General features: G+C 41.6%; 1 protein-coding gene across 1 annotated transcript in view; it reads right to left on the bottom strand.

Moving 5' to 3' along the window:
• Positions 1–25,536, bottom strand: part of KIAA1549L (KIAA1549 like) — a 224,026-nt gene that overhangs the window by 77,633 nt on the left and 120,857 nt on the right. The window contains exons 2-6 of the mRNA XM_045012725.1: positions 11,145–15,005; positions 8,879–8,991; positions 5,929–6,148; positions 3,326–3,459; positions 164–326 (exon numbers count right to left, since the gene is read on the bottom strand). Of these exons, the coding sequence (XP_044868660.1) occupies positions 164–326; positions 3,326–3,459; positions 5,929–6,148; positions 8,879–8,991; positions 11,145–15,005 (4,491 nt within the window). The remainder of the gene's footprint in view (positions 1–163; positions 327–3,325; positions 3,460–5,928; positions 6,149–8,878; positions 8,992–11,144; positions 15,006–25,536) is intronic.

Raw genomic sequence — 25,536 nt, 5'->3', positions numbered from 1 at the left:
ATTTACCAGGGTTCCTAGAGGCTGGGATAGGTGTCTATTTAATATGTTAAATTGAAATAAATAAATAAAATAAAATGCATTTTAAATTTCCATGCATTACATTTCAAAGTACCTCAAGCAGGGTCAGCAAATCTTTACAGAACACTATAATGTAAGAGCTTACATTCTGCAATGGTCAGTGGCGGATAGGTAAGATAGAATCCCACCAGCTCAGCTGAAAGTTGATTAAGAAGGTAGCTGGAGATGGTGCCATTTAGGGCTGTACTTTGATTGCTCACCACATAAAACAGAGTGACAGCTTGGGAGACATTTGATGTGTTCAAAATCTGAAACAAAACAAAAGTAAAGAAACAGTGGGAGGCTATATTTCAACTTGTTAATTCGCACATTTTACATAATCAGTCCGAATAACAAATCAGAGAAATGTTGACTGTGATCATCATTTTCTGTAAAAAGGATGTGCTCTGTTTAGCACATGTAGCTTCATTACTGAACAGAGGCAGGTTGAACAGGAGCAACATGGCCGGCTCCAGGTTTTCTGCCGCCCCAAGCAGCAAAAAATAATAATAATAAAAAAAAGCCGATCAGCAGCACCTCGGCGGCAGCTCAGTCATGCTGCTCCATTCTTCAGCTGCAGCTCAAAGAGGAAGAGAGGGACTGAGGGACTCACTGCCGAATTCCCACCAAAGACCCGAACGTGCCGCCCCAATACTGGACGGAGTGCCGCCCCTTTGTATTGGCCACCCCAAGCACCTGCTTCCTTAGCTGGTGCCTGGAGCTGGCCCTGAGGAGTAGCCCTGAGTGAGGACCAGAAATTCTATTCCTGATTTTCAATGGAAAAATGACAAAAATACAAGGAGGGTGAAACTGATTATTTGATAGATAAAATATTTAAAAGCCTTTACTCAGGGAAAGTGGCAGCCTCCCTCTCCCCCCCATGCACTCCTCAAGGGGCGTCAGTCCCTTCTCTATCATCCTACTGTGGTGACATAAATCTCCTCCTCTCTCTTTCACCTTCATGAGAAAAAGGTCCTCCCCTTTCTTTCTGATCTTGTTGCTCTGTTGAATAGCTGTCAGCTCTCTTCCTCACCCCCATCTCTGAGCCTGCCTCTACCCATACTGTGTCTGGCATCTGCAATGAGTACAGGAAGGGAAGAGGGGTGCTGAGAGAAGCTCTGTTGTACCTCCCTTCTCCTCCTATATCGCCACACAAAGCAGCCACAAACTAGAAGATTATAGAGGTATAAAAGAAAAAATGTTAACTTTACTGCTTTTATGTAGGTTCTGCTTTATGCTTATTCATATAAATCATCATTTGATTTAACTACCTCTTTTTAGGGTTATAGTCAACACACAAAATGTGTCACGGTATAGTCACTCGATAGAATTCACTGTTCGAATTATCACTGGTGATTCCACAGGATATCAAAAACACACAGGACTGCAATCAGTAAACCCAATGTTTAATGTATTTATCACCAACACAGGCTTTATAAGGATATGAGTACACTGCAACATAAGCCTGGGCTTGAGCTCAGCTTAAGCCTAACTCCCTCTTGCATCTACATTGCAATTGCTCAGACCTGAAGGCTGGAGGGTCGGAGCTCGAGTTAAGCCAGGACCCAAGGTCCAAGCCCTATTGTTTGGCAGCATAGATGCAGCCCTGCTTGACTCGGGTCAGTCAGAAGTATCCCACAGTTCCTTGGGACAATTTCCATAGTCCTTTCTATCCCAACAATCTGCAATCCACTCTATTGAAAACAGAAGAAAACACCCCCCGCCTCCGCCCCTTTGCAAATGGCAGTAGCTCAAGTCAGAGTTAACCCATTCTTCTCTGATTACCAATCTGCAAGCACACTATCAGAGAGCCTCCTGGGTTTGCAATGGAAAGTGAACTGATCAAGCCTTTTGTAAAGCGAACTGCTTCCTGGTCATAGGAGGACAGCCAGATTATGGTGACTCTCTGGTGCAAGGCCAGTAAAATTGTGGACTTCAGCAAAAGCACCAGGAATGACCAACCGTACTAGCAGACAACTAAAAAGCTGGCAGCTCTGCAGGTTTTCTAGACAGGTGATCATTGTAGGGAGCATATTTAGAGGCCAAAGAACGAATACAAGAAGACCAGGGACAAGAACTGAACTTCAGGCAACCTGCCAATAACATGCCCATTTTATGATTACTTTGACTAGATCCTGGGCACTGTGCCCAGCATGGAGCCATCTAGGTTTCATGAGGACCTAGTGAGCTGGGATGGTGCCCTACTGTCCCCTGAAATCAGCATGGGAACTGATGGGAGCCAGCACCAGGCTCCCAGTCAGGAACATGAAGTGACTCTTTTAACAGAACTAATCCCAGAGCAGTAACTACATGAGTAACTTTAGACATGTAAAAAGCAACAAAGAGTCCTGTGGCACCTTATAGACTAACATGTGAGGACTCTCCACTCCCATAAATCTTTGTACGATCTTTGCAGGATCAAGCCCATGCTGCACAGCACAGATTTACAAACACGCAACATATAGGACACAAAGAAAGGCGATTCATTCCCTTGGTTCTGATCCTGCAAACACTTGCACATCTTTAACTTTACACACACGAATAGACCCACAGTTTCTTAGTCAGAGTGCCAGAAATGACATGTTCTACACCTCAAAGTTCAGTAAAAACATAGAGAAAAGTATCTTACACTTTATTGTCAGAAGGAGTTTTGTTGAGGCTGACTTATAATCAGGGGCGTCTCTAGGTATTTTGCCGCCCCAAGCACGGCAGGAAGGCTGCCTTTGGCGGCTTGCCTGTGGGAGGTCCCCGGTCCCGCGGATTCGGCGGCACGCCTGCGGGAGGTCTGCCGGAGCCGTGGGACCAGCGGACCCTCCGCAGGCATGCCGCCGAAGGCAACCTGCCTGCCGCTCTCGCGGCGACTGGCAGAGCGCCTCCCCGTGGCTCGCCGCTCCAGGCACGCGCTTGATGTGCTGGTGCCTGGAGCCGCCCCTGCTTGTAATAAATACAAATAGTATTAGAATGATGACTCTACTTAAACCTGAAACTCAGTAAATTTTCAGTTCAGAAAAGTGACACGAATAATGATTTTTCAAATAATAAAACAGCTTTTTATGCAACATCATCATCTTTTTTCACAAATGTTGCATCCGTAAGATCTTAGTAAAATGTGAAACAGCATACCTAATTTAATATGAAAATATAAAAACATTTCCAGAGTGACTATCAAGTTTATTATGTTGACATTAACATAACGTCTACAAGCATTCTTAATAGCAGGGAATAATCATGTGTGACTTAAAGATTGGCTAAAGAGGTTAAATTTTACCTGAACCGTTAAGTTGTTGCTAGTGTTTAAGACCTTTCTTTCAGCATCCTCAAATGCTTTTTGTAACCGTTGCTCCATGGTCTGAACAAACTTGCATGACTGTATGTTGTCTGCATGTCCAACAAACTGCAGCTCTACAACAGGAATAGTATGTGTGTGTTTTAGTGAAAATATATTCCTAGTCCGCATAACTCCTATAATGAGTCACACAAAATGATAAATTTAAGAAATTAAACAAGAGATAATAATATCATGTGAGGTTTGCTTATGTTTTTAAGCAGCATTATAAACAGTTTATCATTAAGATAAAATTCAAGAATTAAAATCTGTGATTAAAAGCATAAATAAAAGTGATATGTATGATTGCATGTTCTTGTTCAAAGGCTAAGGTACAAACGAAAAGCATTTTAAAACATGAATATCTTTAAAATCTTTAAGGATTTTAACCTCATAGAAAAGAAAAAATCATACAGCTTCTCATTCTTTTTTCTCTGGATACTAGTATACTCAACAAGATATTTGTAATATATTTTATATGTAAAAGCAACAAAGAATCCTGTGGCACCTTATAGACTAACAGACGTTTTGCAGCATGAGCTTTCGTGGGTGAATACCCACTTCTTCGGATGCAAGATGTCTTGCATCCGAAGAAGTGGGTATTCACCCACGAAAGCTCATGCTGCAAAACATCTGTTAGTCTATAAGGTGCCACAGGATTCTTTGTTGCTTTTACAGATCCAGACTAACACGGCTACCCCTCTGATATTTTATATGCTTATGCAATCTCTTTGAAATTCAAAATATGTCTTTACCGGCTGACCTGCTAGTGCAACACTTCACCTACTATATGGGGAATCAATCTGGAGACACAAGGTATGTATGGACCAATTCCCCCATATTCTCCTATCACTCTGCACTGAGCACTGCAGTAGTGTCACAGAGAGGACAAAATGATAACCCAGGTTTAGGATGTTTGGAATCCAAGACCCCAGTTGGTCCAGCAAGACCCTATATGCATATATGGGGCTCCCGGCATCATAGGAAATACATAATATGCTTCAGAATACATTTCACGCATTTAGTTCAAGATCTGAGGATTTCAAATATTTAAATGTATTAGGTCCAATTCATCCCAGGTGTAACTCCACTGTTTTCAGCAGAGTTGCACCCAGGATAAAGATGTTCCACCATTCTCACATTTAAAGAAACAGGGCACAAACAATGGTTACTCCTGGAGGAATTTCTGTGCCACTGCACAATGCAGAATTTTGCAGAAATTAACGTTGTGCATGCAGAATTTCCTTCCCCCCACGGAAATGGGCTGCAGTGCTGCTAGCCGCCACTAGGGTCCACTGGTCCCGGCAGAGCCCAGTTCACACATAGAAGACACTGCTGGGGGGAGGGAGAGGGAGCTAGAGGGTTTCTGGCAACTGCAGTTCCCAGCATGCCCTGAGGGAAGGAGAGGGCGGCATGCAGGAAACTCCGTGTAAGCCTGGGACTGAGCATCAGGCTGTTTCTCTCTCTGTATCCCTGGGCTCTGGGAGGGAGGGGGATAGGTGTCTGGGCAAGGGGCCCTGCAGCTGGACTCTGGGGAGGAGAGGGTTCGGGTGCATTGGCTGGGGGGGACAGCACAGGTGGTCTCTGAGGGAGAGGGATTGTGGGGGGTCTCGCCCCCTGGCTGGGCTTGGGGAGGGGGCGTGGGAAGAGGGCAGAGAAACAGGAACTGGGTTGTCACAGGGGTTTCTTTTACTCTCTACTCCTGGGGGAAATTTTATGTGTGTCTATATTGTTACAGACATACTTGCTGACAGGTATTTTGAAATAAATTACCAAAATAATTGAAACTGGCATGATTATGTAGTGTTATTTTGACAAATAAAATTTGCAGAATTTTAAAATATTGTGCACAGAATGCCCCCAGGAGTAAATGGGACTGTACACATGGAACTGGGTACCAAATTTATTTCACTGTTTTCTCTGAGAGGAACTGATGGCTGAACTGACACTAAGTTGTGTAGTAGGAAGAGAGCCTGAGACATAAGCCCTAGGCCTGGTATGAGGCAGAACCTGCTCACAGAACCTGGCAAGAACAGGGCTGATATTGCAGAAATACACATTCCTAAGAAGTGCTAAGTACAGAGTACTCACACAAACACATCCCGATATCAAGGATGGTACAAAAACATTCCCCAAGGATAACAGAAACACACTGACCCCTCCTAAAAGACAAGGCCAGGATGACAGTGCATAACTTGTTTGTATTGGTATATAAAGATGTATCTCAGAGGGAGTGTCTTTGGCCAGCCTAGGGACAGTGGAAAGTCCCGCCACTGACTGAGCTGCATCCACTGTTACGGGCATACATGTCTTAGTATCCTCATAGAGTGCTTGGTGCTATTACCATGCTTCATTAACAATAAATCTGTCTGGGCGCCTTCGTACCTTAACAGATCTTGTGGTCACTGGGCGGTTCGCTCGAGGGGTGCTATGCCAACTATCTGCGCAGAGCTGGGACAGCACACAGGAAGAACACACACATGCAGCCAACTATCTAACCACAAGTCGTGCAACTGTTACACCAGATATGTGATTTTGTTACTTGCCTGTTTTCAGCTGGAAGTGGTATGCAGGTAATGGATTCCATGGCAAGGCCAGTACAGCAACAGACTGAAGATTTGGCACATGCTGCTTTATGTCCGCTGTGGTGTTGCTAATACCATAAGCAATGAGCATTTCAATAACAACAGCAGGTATAAAAACCAACCTCCCCTTCGTAACGTAGTAACCAACTGTCACATTGTTTGATTGTTCCAGAATTTCAACCTAAAACACACAGGGAAAATGTCTTTTTTAATTTCCATTTTAACTACTATGCTATTGGATTTTTTTCATTCTGAATGGGATTTCCTAGAGGTTTTGCATGCAATCTCCTTTAGGGCAGGAGGGAAGCAGGTGGTGCAATATACAGTAATTTTAATTTTGAATCAAAATCTAAAGTTCCCATCCTGAAAACCCTGGCACACGAGTAACTTCACACACAAGAAGTTCCACTAAGTTGTCATGTGTGTGTCAATGTTTGCAGGCTCAGGACCAAAAGAGTGTAAGGATAAAATTGTTTACTGCCTGACCCCCTGACTTCACTTGGGGCTCTGTTCTGTGCACTCAGCGCTCTCTCGACAGGCAAAGCTATCATTGCAATCAGCAGACGTTCTGGGCACAGACCAACAGCAAAATGAGCACAACAGTGAGCCACAGCAAAGAACAGGAACAGACAGAAAAAGTTTGCCCCAAGAACATACAATTTCTTGGGTTGTTAGGCTCAAAACTTGTCCTAGCACTACATCAAATTGGGCTCCTCCATTAAAGGGGAGAGGAACACAACCCAGAAGGAGAGGAGTGACAGTACAGCTACTCTGCAGCCTGTATAGCCATCACTGGGTACAAGCTCTAAGCTCACTACTGCCATCTTCCCCTGGCTACTTAGCATGTGAAAGGGAAAGGAGAAATCTGCAGAGTTATAGCTCCACAAAAAAATGGACTTTCCACAATTTATTCAAATAGGATGATTTTTGTCCTTCCTCCATCATTTTTATCAATGTTCCCTTTTTGTGTCTTTACTTACAGCCAATATGCTGTAAGCAGAGCTGTGCAAAGAACCCCCTGTTTATAGTAATGGGAGCTCCATCCTTCACTTTATACAGAATATGGCTCTAAGAATCTATTTCATTCTGGACTTACATTCCCGATAACCCAGAATTTCATGTCATTTACATGGAAAGAAATGAACATGCCACTCTCATTAATTTTAGTAGAAATTGTTTTCTCCCAACTGCAGGGCTTTTTTGTCACTGTAGAAGCAAATGTATGAGGTACTAGGCTTCCAAAGTGGAGGATGGATTGACAGCAGTGACAACCCGTTTACTGGCCATGTTGTTGCAGCTGATCCATATTAAGCTGTGGAAGGACTTGGCTCTCTACATGGCTGTACTCATTCCTGGCCTTCAAGAGGAAGAAGCTGCTGCTGTCAGTAGCCATCTCCCACAATGTGCCAAAGAGACAACTGCCTCTCTTCCCCCTTTTTGCCTTTTAAAATAAAATGACAGCCACCATAAAAGTACCCCTAAAATTATTAGAGCCCACATAGTGTTTGGGCCACCCCTGCCTTTCTTCCCTGGGAAAGTTACCAAAAGCCATGCACTTTTCTCCAAAACAGATTGCCACCTCTGCAATGCACCCAATTTCTGCAAATAAAATCCCCCCCTTGACTTGCCCACAAAGCAGCCCAATAAAGTTGCAGCCAGTTTTTAAAAAATAAAAAAATCAGGGGCTTTTGTAGAAAAGACCGTTTTATTTCTGGCTTAAAGAAGATTAATAGAAATGCTGTATCTTCTGAACAACAAAAACCGAACTGCAAATGACAAAGAAATACTGTATACACTCGTATTTACAGTTAGCCTGCTAAACTCAGCTACAAAGAGTTATACAACAATCCATTCCATCAGAACTTATAGAAAAACAAGTTAAATAAAATCTAACCATAAAAAAGAGAAATGCGAGCTAAAGTAAATCTTTGTCCCTTGAAATGCTGAATTGCCATTTGGACTTAATCATATCAGTGAAGTTCTCAGATGCATAGAGAACTGTATTATTTAAAGACCAAAGTAAACTCTCCAAAACATATCAGTTTGCGATTAATTGCACGCACAATCAAAACAATCTGTTGTTATTAAACAATAATGATGTTATGAAATTTTTTGGGAAAAAAATGTTTTCATCTTTATCTGTCACTGGCAATAAAATTTAAAAGCCCCAGAATGTGTAATTCTAAATCCTTTTTTTTTTTAAAGCTCCAAACACGAGTTTTCTGCTTTTTTGTTTTTGTTTTTGGGCGGGGGCAGGCCTTGATGAGGTGAAAGAGAAGGAAAAAAATTTGGGTAAACTATGGGGTTAAATATGCTAACTATTGCATAGCCAAAAACAAGCCTGCCATATGCCATGCATCTTGTCTCTCACACATTTGGCAGCCCTGAGAGCTCTCACATCCAGCAGGGCTGCAGGAAGGGTCTGCTGGCCATCAAGGGCCATTGCAGCACCTGCTGAGCAACCAGCCAGGCAGCCTCTGCTTCTCATTACACTGCTCCCTCTGCTAGAGTCAAGTGGATAAGGAACAGTGAGGAAGAGAAGACGATGACTCCCTCAGCCGCCCAGTAGTTAATACCATCCTTAGAATATCTAGCACCAGTTCATGGACTGAATTCCATTCAGTACACAATTCCATCAAAGGGTACCTGGTTCTGCATATCACAAATGCAAACTACTGAGTTTTGTGGGTCTTGGAGGCCTTATGCCTTTTTGTTTGAATTGGGTCTAAGGCAGATGAGATGAGATACAGGAGTTAGAAACTAACTAGGATGCCCTTAATTCATATTATTAAAAACACAAAAAACAAAACAAAAACAAAATCTTTCACAGACTACTAATATTCAGTACAAAGGTTGTTTCCCCCCCCAAAAAAAACTTATTTTACTATATAAGCTAACTAAACTTGCTTACTTGAGCATTGACATTTTGGTTGAAAGCTTGTCTCAATGCTTGGGTGAGTCCTTTTGTCACATTCTCTTTTAAGGAATTGCTGATCAGCAGCCTTCTTGTGTTCAGGAACAGAACTGTCGAACAACACCAAGTTACACATTAGTTTGAAACATCAATATGCTGTTTGCTTGAGGGTTGGTTTATTTTTTCTTCTAATTTTGATCACAGTCATTCAATCATAACTCAAAGAGGATCCAGTAAGAAGCCATGCTGTGCATCTGGTACACGGAAGTTAAATACTGCAAATACAGGTCTTCTGGGGGTACATCAACTCATCTAGATATTTGTCTAGTTTTACAACAGGTTACATAAAAAGCACTAGCCAAGTCAGTACAAACTAAAATTTTATACAATGACTTTTTTATACTGCTCTATATACTATACACTGAAATGTAAGTAGAATATTTATATTCCAATTGATTTATTTTATAATTATATGGAAAAAATGAGAATAAGCAATTTTTCAGTAATAGACACTTTTGTATTTTTATGTCTGAGTTGGTAAGCAAGTAGTTTTTAAGTGAGGTGAAACTTGGGGTATGCAAGACAAATCAGAGTCCTGAAAGGGGTACAGCAGTCTGGAAAGGTTGAGAACTATTGCACTACACCACCAACTTAAGTCCCTTATATAGTAACTCCTCACTTAACGTTGTAGCTATGTTACTGAAAAATGCGACTTTAAGCGAAATGATGTTAAGCGAATCCAATTTCCCCACAAGAATTAATGTAAATGTGGGGGTTAGGATCCACGGAAATTTTTTTCACCAGACAAAAACTATTTATTTTAGCTATAGATATACACACACTATATGTTTTAAACAAACAATTTAATACTGTTCACAGCTATGATGATTGTGAAGCTTGGTTGAGGTGGTGAAGTTAGAGGGTGGAAGAGGGTGGGATATTTCCCAGGGAATGCCTTGCTGCTAAATCAGTGGTTCTCAAACTTTTGTACTGGTGACCCCTTTCACATAGCAAGCCTCTGAGTGCGACCCCTCTCCATATAAATTTAAATACTTTTTTATATATTTAACACCATTATAAATGCTGGAGGCAAAGCAGGGTTTGGGGTGGAGGCTGACAGCTCGTGACCCCCATGTAATAACCTTATGACCCCCTGAGGTGTCCCGACCCCCAGTTTGAGAACCCCTGTGCTAAATGATGAACTAGCACTCGGCCTAGCCCTCAAGGGTTAACACTTTGTTGATGTAGCCTCTCACTCCACAAGGCAGCAGGAGTGGAGGGGAGGGGAGATAGCATAGCAGACAGAGACAGACACACACCTTGTGTGTGGGAGAGAGAGAGGAGGAGTCTCGGGGAGCAGCTCAAGGCAGAGGGCAGGAGCAGCACATGGCAGTGTGGGGAGGGACGGCTGCAATTGCTAGCCTGCTGGGCAGCTGCTGCACAGGGAACTTAGGGGGAGCTGATAGGGGGCTGCCGGTCCACCCTGGTTCCAAGCCCCCACCAGCTAGCTGCAACGGGCTGCTCTTCCTGCAAGCGGGGGACAAAGCAGGCGGCTGCCAAACTACTAGAAGGAGCATGGCACAACTTTAAAGGAGCATGTTCCCTAACTGATCAGCAAGGTAACAACCAAACAACATTAACCGGAACAAATTTAAGTGACGAGTTACTGTACTGGCAAAAAATGATTTCTGAAAACCCATTCAATTTACTATTCTTAGGAGTGGCCTTACCTTAACTTTAAGAAACCAAGAATAGAGCCATGACAAGTGGTGCAATTATCAGAAATTTAGTACGGTATGTCAACATGTGACAATAAAATATTTTGAAAATGTATGATATGAAATTTTTCTGTATGTAGGAGTTTACAGAATGACATACCATTCCATATCAGAACAAAAGTCTATCTAGTATATTAACCTGTCTCAATCTGTTACCTCTGCCCGTCACTGCAGAGGAAGGAACAAACTATCATAATGTACTTGACCACCATGCAGCTTACCTCCTTTAAGCATATATACGGTGGAATGTAAAAGTATATACATGAATCTATTATCTATATTTACTAACCTCACCATCACCTATCTTTTATTTGGCTTGTTAGTGTAGTCATCCCCATTTTATCTAATCCCCACATTTATCATCATAGCCCTTAAGTTATTTAGTAAACTAACCAGTATTTAAACAACTTTTCTATTTATAACGAACTATACTTCATACAAAACTAATGTATTTCTAATCAAACAAGCTGAGTATAGAGCCATACCTGATTTAACCATAAGGTTACTGGACAGCTGGCATTCCGGAGGGGAAACTGTTGTCACATTAGCGAAAGTTGCAATTGTAGGAGCAGCTGAATTGTTTTCCACTGGAGCAGGGGGGAGCCTAGTTGTTTTCGCTGATGCTGTAATAGATGTCAAAGCTGCTGTAATTGTCAGTGGATATGAAGTTGATGTTTTGGTGATTTCTGAGCTTGTGAATTTCTTGGTGTCAGGTACTGTGTTTTCTATCTGTCTTTGTGTGTGTGTTGCGGATGTCAGTGTGGAAGCTGTGACTGTGCTAACTTTATTGGTTAGAAACATAACAGTGGTGTGGGGGGGTGATGTAGGTGTGTGTCTTGGTGCAAACGGAAAGTTTGTATGTGCTGGTACTGTCGATGTCATTTTTGAGGCACTGTTATTTTTTGCTAGTGTTGATATCAATGTGCTTAATGCTGTCAGAGACAGCAAGGGTGCATTTTCAGTGCCTAGAGAAAACAAGGACGAAGTTGGCGCAGATTTTCCTGTTACTGATTTTGCTTCTGAAGTTGCTACTGTAGGTATTGCACCCGCCGACACTGAAGGTAGCACTGTAATGACAGAATGGGTAAAGTTGGTTGCTGGCAAAAAAGCAGAGGTTATTTGTGTTGGTGATGCATGGACAGAAGTTATGATGACTGACTGCAAAGCATTGGTGGTAAGTGTTTGCGATGGGGTGCCATTGGTAGATTCATTAGGTACAGCAACTGTAATTAGACTATCACCTGTACCATTTGCATGCCATGTCTCTGTACTAAACGTAGCTTGTTTTTGAATAACGCTAGTCAAGTGACTAGGTGGTTCTGAAACAGAGCTGTTTGTAAAGTCTGTCAAATTTCCAGAAGTCATGTATTTTTCTGTAGTTAGAATAGATATCGGTGTTGAACTTGAAGAGTGTTTGGCTACTGGAAAAGAAGAAATTGTTGGTTGTGTACCACTGATAGAACTAATTTCATTATTAACTGAGACAATCAAATTGTCAGTGAATTGAGAAGCCAATGGTAGCTCAGATTGTGTTGTGTATAAGGCTTTTGTTGATGAAGAGACATTTTCACCATGGGTTGTCCGAGATTTCAGAGTGCTAGAAGCAGTACTTGTATCATCAGCTGAAAAATCCTTCACTGTAGGCAAATACCGATGGGGGGATATTTCAAAGTTTGCAGTGAAGTTAGTGTCCCTGAGAGTGAAGAATTCAGTAACATTTTGAGTTGTGTCAATATCTTTTTTTGACTGTGCTGCAGGTAGTACTGTAGTGGTAGCATGGGACAAATACTGAACACTAGACATTTCCAGGGCAGATGAACGTATGTTAAATTGTGTGAAATTGGGAGACTTAATTTCAGTCAAAGGTGAAGTTGAAACATTTTGATTAGATGTTGCAGGTGTAGATGTTTCTAAAGTTACAGAGATGGAAACAGTTTGTTTGTTTGTAACATCATTTATTTGCGGTTGCAGATCTGAAATTGTTGAATATGGGGCGTGATACCCAGTTTCTAATGAAGAAGTGCTTGGAGAAACTTCTATTATTGGAATGTTGGTTGTTTCTTTTACTGACAGAACACTAACACCAGCTGAAGTAAGCATGGCTGTAGTAGTCCATTCAGAAGCTGAAGCAGTAATTATAGGTATCTTTGTAGTATCTAAACTGCTTTCAGAGGCAGCATTTGAAATACTAGAGAAAGCTGATGCTGGGCTGTGTGAGGCTTCTGTTGCTGGAACAAATGATGGCAATGCATATAATTCTGAAGGCACAATAGTGGTCCGTGGCTGTGTATCATCTGTGATTGAAACTTGATCAGTGGAAAAATCAAGTTTATTTAAAGCTGGTAGAGGGGCATATTCTATATGTGGAGTGACAATGGTGAATGCTCCTGTATTTGTTTCTTCATTTTCTGTTAAGTCTACAGCTGGACTTTCTCCATTAATAGCTGAAAGCTGTGAAGTTGTAGAATTATGAATAGCAGGTGTATCTTTAATAGTGAACACAGATTTTGAAAGGCCTGTATTGGGAGTGGATAATAATACTGCAGATGTAGTAACAGAACCGATGATTTCTGTTTTCAAAATACTTTCATGCAGCATTGTTCCTGTTGTGTGTTTGCGGGCTCGAGTTTCTGGAGAAACTCTGGAATGTTGAGATCCATAAGAAAGGACATTGTTAGCATGTATGTTAGTGTACACTTTGGCTGTACTACCTGTTTCAAAAGACTGATGGGGTGTCTCTCTAACTGAAGAGCCATCAAAAGGTTGCAAAGTATGTTCAAAATCACTTGATAATACCACTGTATTTTCCTCATAAACTGTATCAGTTACCTCTTTTCCAAAAACTTGACTGATTGACACTGTTGAGTGAAGGGACGAAATATTTATTAGAGGGAATGTAGCAGTGTTCTCATAGGCCGGCATTGAGTTTGTTGCATTGCTAGTATGTGCTATAATATTAAAAGTATGATTTGTCACAGTTATTAAGGAAGATTCTTTATCTGTTGAATAAGGAAGTGTGGTTTTTCTGAAAAGAAAGTCTGATATACTTGTAGGTGCTGGTGGTGGAACTATTGCATTGCTAGTGCTTATTACATCTGGAATAAATGTTCTTGGCACAGTAAAGGGAGACCTATTTTCTGTTGAATGGGAGATTCCCATTGGGCTATTAGAAGCTGGTGATAAAAATATTGCCTTGGTAGAACCCGACATATCATTAGTTGATGTGGAAGACTGATGATTTGTCACTTTTGGTAATGCAGATATAGTGCCCACGGTATGAAAGAATGAAGTACTAACCATTGGAATCTCTAATTTACTATTAAAAGCTGGTGATGATGCAGCTGGGCTGACGACACTCTCTCTGTCAGTCACCACTGCCTTGAATGGCAGATTGGTGGGTATTGCTCCAGAAGAAGACACATTATCTGTTGAGTGAGACAATGAAGTTCTTTCAGTAGGAAGCCATGACACAGTTTCAGAACCTATTGGTAGGAAAGACTGAGAGGATATTACTGACAGTGAAGTAGGAGAGTGTGCAGATAGTAGGGACGTACTTTCTGAGGGTGACACTCTTCCCATTGTCTTTGTGGAATGTCTCATTGTTGATCCAAAGCTCTTAAGTGATGTGGTACCTGTGACCTCTTTGGGGCCCCTTCTGGATAATGTGTGATTCACTATACTGGAATTTACAGCAGTGACTGTGCTTGGTGGATTATCTCTGCTTGCACTAAAATGAGAGTCAGTTGAATCTATGTGGAAGGAACTTTCAGTATCTGTGGATAAAGGCACTTTGGTGGGTAGTACAGTCAACTTAGAAAAGATAATGGTATGAGGTGATTGTATTACCAATGAAGAAAATGATGGTGATGGAACAGTTGCAAGAATGTCTGATCCTGATGTGCTTTCTTTTGAAATGGAAGGTGTTTCTAATGATGTTAGCTGAGATGGCACAGCAGTACTTGAATGTGTCATTGATGGTTTTGTGGACAATGTGGCAAACATACTGATTTGAGGCAAACCTGATACAATAGCTGTTTCATCTACATCTTGAGATGATGACCTCACTGGTGATTCAGCTGAAACTTCAGAAGGCTCCTGGGATGCACTATTTCCACTGCCTTGGTAAAGAGTGGGTGAAAAATTAGTTTGATCCATAGTTCTGGCGCCAGTCAGTGTTGTTTTTATTATCTGAAGCAAGTTTGCATTCTCCAATGTTTGTCTCATTGACATGTCAGCCATTGAGGAAGACTTAATTTCTGTTGAAGGCCATGTTGGTGAAAATATAGATCTCCAGTTAGCAAGAGACTCTGTAGAGGGGGCAACATTTGTTTGGTGTTGTTCGGTACCTGTAAAACAATAATTAAAATGAATATTTCGCAAAAAAGTGTTATCTTGATACACTACACCAGTGAATCTGAACAGGACATGTTTAATCCTAGGTAAATGACATTTCTTTGTGTTGGAAGGACATAATGAATCAACAATCAGACAAAGTTAAAAAATATGAACATGAGAAGTGCAATATGAGTAAACATAACTGTCTCATTGTTTCATTATACAGAAAAATAAAAGATAACGCCAAGCTTTACTTACAGTGATAATACAAAATAATTACGGATATTGCTCAAAAACTAGGATGGCTTAACCTACTAGGAAGCTAACTTGTTGCACCTGAGACAAATTCTGATGTTATCATCTTCATACTGTGTCAAAATATTATATGCAGTGTAGTTATAACCATGTTGGTCCCAGGATATTAGAGACAAAAGGTGGGTGAGATAATATCTTTTATTGGACCGGCTTCTGCTAGTGAGAGAGAAGCACAAATGCTCGTCTCTCCCACCAACAAAAGCTGGTCCAATAAAAGATATTACCTCACCCACCTTGCCTCTCAAAATATTATGTAAGATGTTAGGGTTTAGAAGCAGTTATACAGAGGGAATGGATTCTGACAACCAAACACCACTGACTTAGCATACTGTACATTATGGGAATAGAGTCAAAATTGGTTGGGTTCCTCTATGAAGCATCTGTACATCTTGCCAGCTCTAATAACATGTGTAATTATAGGCAGAGAGGCAAGAAAATATAACAGGGATGAAATTGATTAAGGAGGGATTAAAAACAAATGAGGAAATTAAACTCCTTATTTGATATGTGCAGATGTATAAAACATCTCTAGCACTAATTTATTTAGCATTCTACACCATATTGTCCCTAGGCTTTGTTTTCTTAAAATGATTAGACAGTAAGCTTAAAAATCACAATTTGGAAAATCTTACATTCTTTTTATTTTAATTATGACTCAATCAAGATCAAAATTAACATTTTCTTGTTGTTTTTCATGAGATAATCAATCAACTAAAGCTTATCATTTTCCTTTTCCATTTCACTGTCAGCCAGATTGTGGCCCAGCCTATGTACCCAGGCCATAAAAGGGAGCAGACCCATCCCCTGTAATGTGCGTGGGTAATGATACTACAGATGTAACAAAACTGGTCCTTTCCTCGCACATACATACACATTGCTATGTGACTTCAACCAATGTTGGAGTAGATGCTACAGACCTCCTACTCCCCCTTGAAACCACTTATAAACTTGAAGTGATAGCTTGTAATTTTAACAGTTTTCAATACATTGCACCCCTCAGTCAACTGAATAAGAAGTAGGCAGGGCATTGGCTCAGCCCCACAATAAGCCAGTCAGTGCAGCTGAGCCAGCCCGGGAGGAGATAATCTACTACCAGTAGGGGCTAGTGCAGATCATGACACCACTGGAATAAGTAAGGAACATGGAAGATATCATGCCTGTCTTAGGCCACTTACTGGGGATTGATGCTGCTGCAATCGATGGAGCGGGGGTTGATTAGAAGGTCTAGCGAAGACACGCTAATTCGACCTCAGAGTGCTCTCTGGTCAATTCCAATACTCCACCAGAACAAGAAGAGTAAGGTAAGTCAACAGGAGAGCATCTCCCGTCGATGCAGCGTGATGTGAACGCTGCAGTAAGTTGACCTAAGCTACAGTGACTCCAACTACGTTATTCACATAACTGGAGTAGTGTAACTTAGGTCAACTTACCCCGGTAGTGTAGACAAGGCCTTAGGCTCAATTCCTTCTCTGTGCAGCATGTGTGCTACACATTGTTCTGTATACATACACACAGGTCAGAATGGATGATCAAAGTAGTTCCTACTGGTCTTAAATCTGTGATTCTATTACTCTAATCCTGTAGGGGGGAGAGATAACTCAGTGGTTTGAGCATTGGCCTGCTAAACCCAGGGTTGAGAGTTCAATCCTTGAGAGGCCATTTAGGGATCTGGGACAAAAATCTGTCTGGGGATTGGTCCTGCTTTGAGCAGGGGGTTGGACTAGATGACCTCCTGAGGTCCCTTTCAACCCTGGTATTCTATGATTCTATTTGGGCTCCAACCCACCATATATACAGATCTTCCATTCAAAACACTTTAATTACAGATACACACAAGTGGCCGCCAAAGTACTGCAGAGTGAAAGGTAATTCAGATTAGCTTATTACTAACTCAATATTATTGTTTACCGTATAGCAAACATCTTAAAGTGAAAATTAAATGCAGAGTCCAAACTATTTTGAAACAAGTATTTCCATTTAGCATTAACACACTCAGGGCCGGCTCCAGACCCCAGCGCGCCAAGCAGGCGCATGGGGCAGCATTTTATCGGCAGGGCGGCATTTGGCTCCGGCGGACCTCCTGCAGTCATGCCTGCGGGAGGTCCACCGGAGCCCCGGGACGAGCGGACCTGCCGCAGGCATGACTGCGGAGGGTCCCCTCTTCCCGCGGCTCCGCTCGAGCTCCCGCAGGCATGACTGCGGCGGGTGCGCTGGTCCCGCGGCTCAGACGGAGCTCCCACAGGCGTGCCTGCGGATGCTCCACCGGAGCCGCGGGACCACTGGACGGTCCGCAGACACTTCTGACCCGGCCACGGGACCGGGGAAGAGCGACGCGAGCGGCGTGGCGCACCGCCCTGCTTGGGGCAGCGGATTTTCTAGAGCCGCCCCTGAACACACTGTAGTTAAGCTAATATCATGTCCAAACTAGCATTTTCAAATTACAGGGATTAAAGACCTTTCCTCATACCATATTGTTTAAGAACTGTATTGTATCATGATGAGAAATGGCTTTGTTGCAACATATGCTGAGAATAAAGCATCCAGATACAAATTATTTTAGGAAAGAAGCATACTTAATTGGAATGAGAGAAAGAAGAGAATATTATGCACCATATGAAATCCTCAGATATTTCCTAAATATAGGCAGCAAAATATTATATAGGGGAAAATTAGTTTAAATTATTGTACTTACAAAGAGCTAGATTTTGCTCTTCAGTACAGTCCTGTGTCGGAAGTATTACATAAACCACACAATCCCAGGGGGAGCCCTGAGAGGCAATGTGACTCACACAACCCTATGTCTACAATAGAGACGTTACGCCTATTGTTCTTCCCTCAACTGATTGAAAAATACCTTGCATCCACACACAAAAGGGCTTCCACAAATTATCGGGGAAGCAACAATCACAAGTCACAAGACTGAAATGCCTGCAAGTTGCATAGAAACTTTTTAAAAACACCATAATAGAGGCTCAAATTAAATGTATACCTCAAATTAAAGAGAATAATAAGAGGACCAAAAAATTGGCTCCATGGCTAAACAGAGTCAAATACGTGGATAGAGGCAAAAAGACATCCTTTAAAAAAAAAAAGGAACTCTGGCAAGTCAAGTGTAGGAGTACAATTAGGCAGGCCAAAAAAGAATTTGAAGAGCAAATACCAAAAGACTCAAAAACGAACAGAAAAAATATGTTTAAGTACATCAGAAGAAGGAAGCCTGCCAAACAATCAGTGGGGCCCCTGGATGACTGAGGTGCTAAAGGAGCACTCAAGGAAGACAAGGCCATTTCAGAGAAGCTAAGGGCTTGTCTACACTGGCACTTTACAGTGCTGCAACTTTCTCGCTCAGGGGTGTGAAAAAACACCTCTGAGTGCTGCAAGTTTCAGCGCTGTAAAGTGCCAGTTTAGACAGTGCACCAGTGCTGGTAGCTATGCCCCTCGTGGAGCCAAAGCCTTCTGCATGGTTTACATCAGGGGTTGGCAACCTTTCAGAAGTGGTGTGCTGAGTCTTTATTTATTCACTCTAATTTAAGGTTTTGCGTGCCAGTAATACATTTTAATGTTTTTAGAAGGTCTCATTCTATAAGATATAACTAAACTATTGTTGTATGTAAAGTAAATAAGGTTTTTAAAATGTTTAAGAAGCTTCATTTAAAATTAAATTAAAACGCAGAGCCCCACAGACCAGTGGCCAGGACCCGGGCAGTGTGAGTGCCACTGAAAATCAGCTTGCGTGCCGCCTTCGGCACGCGTGCCATAGGTTGCCTACCCCTGGTTTACATTATACAAGACTCACCTACTGCCTTCTGAAGATGACTCCTAGAGGGAAACACTGAGAGATAGATTTATTTTTTTCTGAAGGCTTTGCTTTCTAGAACATCAGAATACATCAACATCAATCCATGTATGATCTGTAACATTCTCTCTCTCTTCCTCTGTTCCTTCACACTTGAAGGTTATCATTCTCATCAGCACCATACAAGAGACACTGTAGACTTGAGAAAGTGTCAAACTTACATTATCACAGTTTGACACATAGATGAAAGCATGGCATAACTTAGAGTAGCAAAAAACAAATAAGAATGTCATCTGCTATGGAGTTATCTGCTGTTTCTCTTACACAACTTATAGCTACCCAGCCCCAGTCCTTTTCTCCTCACTTTAAAGTAAAGTATTTTTCTATGCCAGCTGGTAATTTTTCTTTTACATCCTGAACAAAATCGCCCAGGCATCCACACTCATTCTGTTGAATGACTGGGGGTTTACAGAACTACTTACCAGGTGTTCTTTAGGCAGATTCAAAAGGCTGTCACACTGCTGCTGTGAAATTTCTTATGATTCCATCTGGCTACCAGTGCATTTCTAGAAACATCTCCCACTCTTACATAACACACCATCTTCCATTAGAAGAGCAGCTGGGGTACTCGGAAAGTGAGAGAATCCTCCCAATGTGTGGAGTTTAATCTCAAGTGCATGTACATTAGGGCAACCCCTTTCCTAGTTGAGCACAGATGGATTAACATAAGCACCTACCGTTCTGAGATCAAGTAATATGCAAACAGAGACTCAAGTAATAAAAAAAAAAAGAAGACATAAAACGTGCCTGTGAGTGGTGGGCAGAACACACCAAAATGGGACAGAAAGAAACAGCTGCAGAGACGAGGAAGGAGAAACAAAGAAGCAAAAATGAGGAGAGACCAACAAATAAAAATGCATGCCAGGTTCCTTCATATAGGTTGCGGCAACACTTCCTTTGGAGGCCCCGGCCGTATGTTTAGTAGCAATTGGACAGGAGAGGACCAAATCCTATCTTTGTCTATGGCATAACTACACCTATAACTGGCTTTGGGGGAACCTCAAATACTTGTTATCACTGCAGATATACAAGGAGCATAAATGACTATACTTCTTGAAATATAGTACGACACATATATCAAAGCTGTGTGAGAAGTTTGGAAGACTTATGTGTAAGGGGACAGAGTTATGGAAGGCTAAGAAAGCATGCAGGAAAAGCTTGAACCTAATACTCAGGAGATCAGTGCACAAATTTGAAGACAGAGCTCTGGAAAAGAAAGATAACCTTAGCTGTAATCTTTTTTAAGGGAGAAGATATGGAAAAAACAGGAGACAAGGGGACCAATAAAAATGCAGTTCCAGGAGAGCAGACAGGAAATTACTGGAGCATGGCTAAGATTTTGGCAGTGGGGACAAACAGGAAAGGAAGAATTGTGGAGACTCTATACAGAAACAACGTGGCAGGATTTGGCAAGGGCCTAGATGTGAGAGAAATGGAGTGGAAGAGTGTCAGCAACAGCAGAGAAAGTGGGAGAGTAGAGGATTTGGAGGTGGAGTTGTAGCCATGTAGAATTCAATGTGGTGAGAAGACATCCAGGCAGAGATACAAGAGATGGGTGGAAAAGTGGGACTAGACAGAGGGTGAAAGCTCAGGAAGAGGAGAGGTAAAGTAGAGAGTGTGATGCAGCTGAACCCTTAGGTGGTCCTGCTCTCTCCTAGAAGGAGAGACTAGAGGAAGAGTGGAGAGGGCTAAGGAATAAATCCCTGCCGCACAACAGCAGACACAGAGAGGAGGAAAGAGATGGAGCTATTGGAACAAATGTTCAAAGATTGGCTAAAAAGCAAACAGGAGAACCAAGAAAAAATAGCACCTCAGAAGCTCAAGGGAGACATTTTGAATAGGAGTGAATATTCAACACTATCAAAGAGAAGCAGAGAAATAAAGAATATTAATTAAGGGCAGAATGTATTTAGTTGCAGGGTGAGAGCAGGCATAATGACTATCAACATGCATTTGATATTAAAATTCAGATAAATAACAGCCAGAAAAATATAAGTACATGGTGAGGTTTGAGCAAGATCCTAATGAGGCAAAGACACTGAGTTGTAGCATTTACACACAAGTTGTGGTGTGCTGCCTTCTGGAACATGAAATCTTTCACAGGCTGTCTCAGGAAGCAAGGAGACCAGAATAAGACACATGAAGGAACAGAGATGGCCTGATGGGACATGCGTGCATGAGTTGCAGTGGTAGCAACTGGAGACAGCTTTAGTAAATCCACTGAAATTAAAATTCCTTCCGCATTTACAACTTGTTTCAGATTAACAGCCTATGAAAATGCAGATTAGCATAGTTAATTACAGCGGTAAAGTGTCTGCCCAGGAGAAAATGTGACCTTTACAATCTACCAGCAACTCTAACACTTGGCAAAAGCAGCTAAACAGCAAATTGAACTGACTATGAAATTAAAAACTCTGTCCTGAGAACTCTGTACTCACTTAAATTACACACCGAGCCATAGTTTGTACATTTCATTAGTTATTTATCCTATTTAGGATGACCTTTTGTTCTATCATACTCCAGGCTATTGACTTACTGTCTTCTTCTTAGGGCTAAAACCCACTTAGCAGTGAACTCATTAAAACAACCATTATTGATTAATAAACTTTTTCATTTTCAGTAACAGGAAATATTTCAAAATGTGCCAAGGCAGGAAAGAGAAACCAATCAATTCCAGAGAAAGTTATGAATTTTCACCTATACAAACAAACGCAGGGCTCAATCGTGAGCTCTCCTGTGACCTGCATAGAGAAGTAAGAGTGCATAAGGAGCCTCCTTACCTTAGGTCCCCACCCAGACAATGAGTGGCCTCTCTCTCCTCTGGGCTGGCAGGGGTGTGAAGTGTGTGAAGCTTTGGCTCTGCCCCCCCAGTGCACCTGCTCCTATACCACAGCTGATGCAGACAGGAAAGTAACCTGTGCCATCAAAAAGGATGTTGAGATTATGTTTCCCTGGAAAAAGGGGGAAGCCCCAGGACCATAGTCTGGTTCCTGCCCCGCTCCTAAGGCAGTGCATATAAGCACTGCCCCTTATACAGGCTGGATTCTAAGGTTTCAGCCCAACCTACAGTAAAGTTGGCTATATTGAAAAAAGGTTACAATCAACAAAAATGCATGTGTCTTCAAGTCCATAAAAACCTTGCCTTTCTGTACAATGGTTAGATCAGGCCATCACATATGCAAATTGCTCACTTATAGAACTGAGATTTGAAAACTTGGCCCTATTTGCTGTATGGTGTTAGAAGCCAGGGAATATGAAAAAAACCTAGTTGCGGTGTACATATTCTACACTAGATCAGGCAAGGAATGGCTTCAGTCCCTGCTCCACGCTAGCGAACCTACCTATTCAGTCTGTCAATTAGAGACTCCATCTCCCATAAACTCATCAGGGCAGGCCTTTAAGCAAGAGGAGGAAATAGCTTGGGGTTTCTCATAAAGAATATTTTCTCTTTCTTCCAGTCTAGGACAGAACTGAGCCTGGAGACTCTCAGAACCAGCCAGACTGAGAGGTCAGGAGAAAATGGGGAATAGACTACTTTATTCCTGTCAGAGTACTGCACCCCTCAGAAAAGACTGTTTGCATTTTCTATTGATTTACAGTGACTGAAAGGATCCTGCCTGGGTCCTTGGCAGTAGATTCTACACAGTGATCCAGTTCTGAGGAAAGCCTGTGTTTTACCACTCTGGAAACCAAATGGAGCAGAGAGGCTCCATGCTGGGAGTCTGCTGCACGAAATAGTGGCATAGTTTTTCTTTTGTGCCATTTTTTCCTTTTATTCTATGGCTCAACACCACAGCCCCAGGATGGCCTTTTACAAGTCCCTGTAAGAAAACTACCAAATACAGTACGCAAGTTCAATATCTGACACCCCACTTCTCAAATTTAAAAAACCCCAAAACCCCAATTCTTCATTGGGTAGACGCATCTATTAATAAGACAAGAAACAGCTCAATGTTTCAGTCATTTGGAGTCTGGACTTCTTCAGGTGATGTGATAATCCTGGAATCAACTTAAATGACTTAAACCAGATTTCCACTTTTATTGGACTGAGTTACTTTTCAATGTATATTCAGGTCATCAAGATTTATTTATTCAGCTTTACTAACTATATCTACTTGAAGCTCTAAGTGCAATACAAAATATATTTAAAGTAGTTTTTAATAAAATATCAATAATAAATATCAAAATAAGGCACTAAAATAAGGACTTTCACCCACAGATCATAAAAGAAAAAAAACCTCAGCTCTCTTACAATATCTTCCCAACCTAAGACAACTTCCCTATGCAAGCCTCTTCCATCCACCAATCAGCCTCTCTCTTCCCTTTCCCAAGAAAACCTAGGAGATCAAGTAGGTGTTCCAGCATGTCCTGAAGGTCCCCAGCTCTGGTTAACTATGGAAGGAAGTGAACTCCAAACCAAGGACACCTCTCAGAGAATGCCACTTCTGTCCTGTTTGCTTGAATGCTTCAGATGATCTCAACTGTCACGATAAGACACAAAACCAATCAGCCTCTCAGCTAGCCAAACTATAGAATGCTCTAAAGGTCTACATCAACACCACAGACTATGTGGAAATCAGTTGGTAACCAGTGCAGACCATGGAGCAGATGTAATGTGGCCTCTTTAAACCTGTTTTACAAGGTAAGCACTGCATTCTGCACAAGCTGTAATATCTGAATGGTTTGAAGATACAATCCCCATGCAGAGCACATTGCAATGATCTAATTTTGAGTTGACAAAGGCATAGATAATGGTGTGGGGCTCTCTGCATCTGAAGGGAACAGATGAAACCTCTTTTGACACATGGCACCTAAAGGAAGTGCTCTTAACAACTGCTGCTTACCTGGGAGTCCAGCAAGATGCCCAGGCAATGAATTATGAAAACAGAGGATGGACACGTCCTGTTAATCATGAGTGCCAATATAATTTCGGCTATTTTCTCCATTTGCTTCAATCCTACAAGTTTATCTCAGTCATGTTTAGGTACAGCCTCTGCCAGATAGCCAATTCAATTAAATTTTATTAACTTGCATATGACATATGTCTTTTGCTAATACAAAAAGAAAAACATATGCAATCTAAAACAGCAGCAACATCCATATAATACTCAGAATGTCACTCAGAACATAATAAAATCTCTCTTCTTCAGCACAACGCAGAAAAGGGCAAAATTGCCACCAATTTGCTTATTACCAAGGATTGAGAAAAAACTAAAAACCTTATTATTTTGTATACAAAAGAGGTAAAATCTAGCATGCTCTCAGAAGCTGGAAAATTCTACAATCCAAATGATAATGAGGTAGAACTTCCAATGCTCCAGATTTACATGGGCAAAAATGAAGATGTGAAGGAATTTTTCCATATCTACCTTTTAAGGATAGCAGTTTAAGGATAGGAGTCTTAACTGAGTATATGCCCGGCATAAAAAAAATGATTTGATAACTCATTCAAATGTGGTTCAAAAACATGAGCCCTCTTCAAAGTAGAAAACCAAAAGGCAAACATAGAATCATGAATCATAGCTAGATGTTCTTGTTGGATAGTATCAGTCGCTCTTTGTTAGGATATAGATATTCAGGCCTGTCTGCAAAGGCCTATACTTTAAGAATTTAGGTGCATTCTTATCACTTAGCTAGTTATAGAGGTATAAAAGAAAGAATCAAAGATCACTGTCTGTGTAATGGCCTTCTCTTACTGTGACAGTCTGAGGCCTGGTTCTTCGGCTAAGCAGCAAAGGCAGCCATAAACTGGGAAGTGTATGGTCACATCCTCACATTCCAAACTAGTCACATTGAAATAAGGTGCTATTGGGCTATTAGGAATACAATCCTGCCCTGATATTTATCATCTCCAGAGAAAGGGAAGAGCCTAGAATATAGCATCCTGTCTGGCAAGAACTCACTTATCAATAGACACAGCTGGAAAACCCTTATGTCTGTATAGATGTAGTTGTGAAATCCTCACTTCTGTATTGTTTTGTATGTTTACTTGCATGGTCTCAGTCTGGTTCTGTAATTGTTTCTGTCTGCTGTTGGGTGTAAACTACTGAAGGTGGTGAAATATAATTGGTTAAATAACCATGTAACAATATGTTAGGATTGGTTAGTTAAATTTCAGTAAAATGATTGGTTAAGGTATTGCTAAGCAAAACTCAGGTTTTACTATATAGTCTGCAGTCAATCAGGAAGTGTGTGGGGGGGTGGGAAATGGGAACAGGGACTGGGGATGGGGGAATTGGGATCATGTTTTGCTAAAGGGGGAAATGGGAACAGGGGATGGGAACAGAAACAGGGACACAGGCAAGGCTCTGTGGTGTCAGAGCTGGGAAGGGGACACTGAGGAAGGAAACTGGAATCATGCTTGCTGGAAG

The sequence above is a fragment of the Mauremys mutica genome, chromosome 4, assembly GCF_020497125.1.
Source record: "Mauremys mutica isolate MM-2020 ecotype Southern chromosome 4, ASM2049712v1, whole genome shotgun sequence".
In the NCBI taxonomy this organism is placed as follows: Eukaryota; Metazoa; Chordata; order Testudines; family Geoemydidae; genus Mauremys; species Mauremys mutica.
This window is presented reverse-complemented; position numbering and strand designations above follow the sequence as displayed.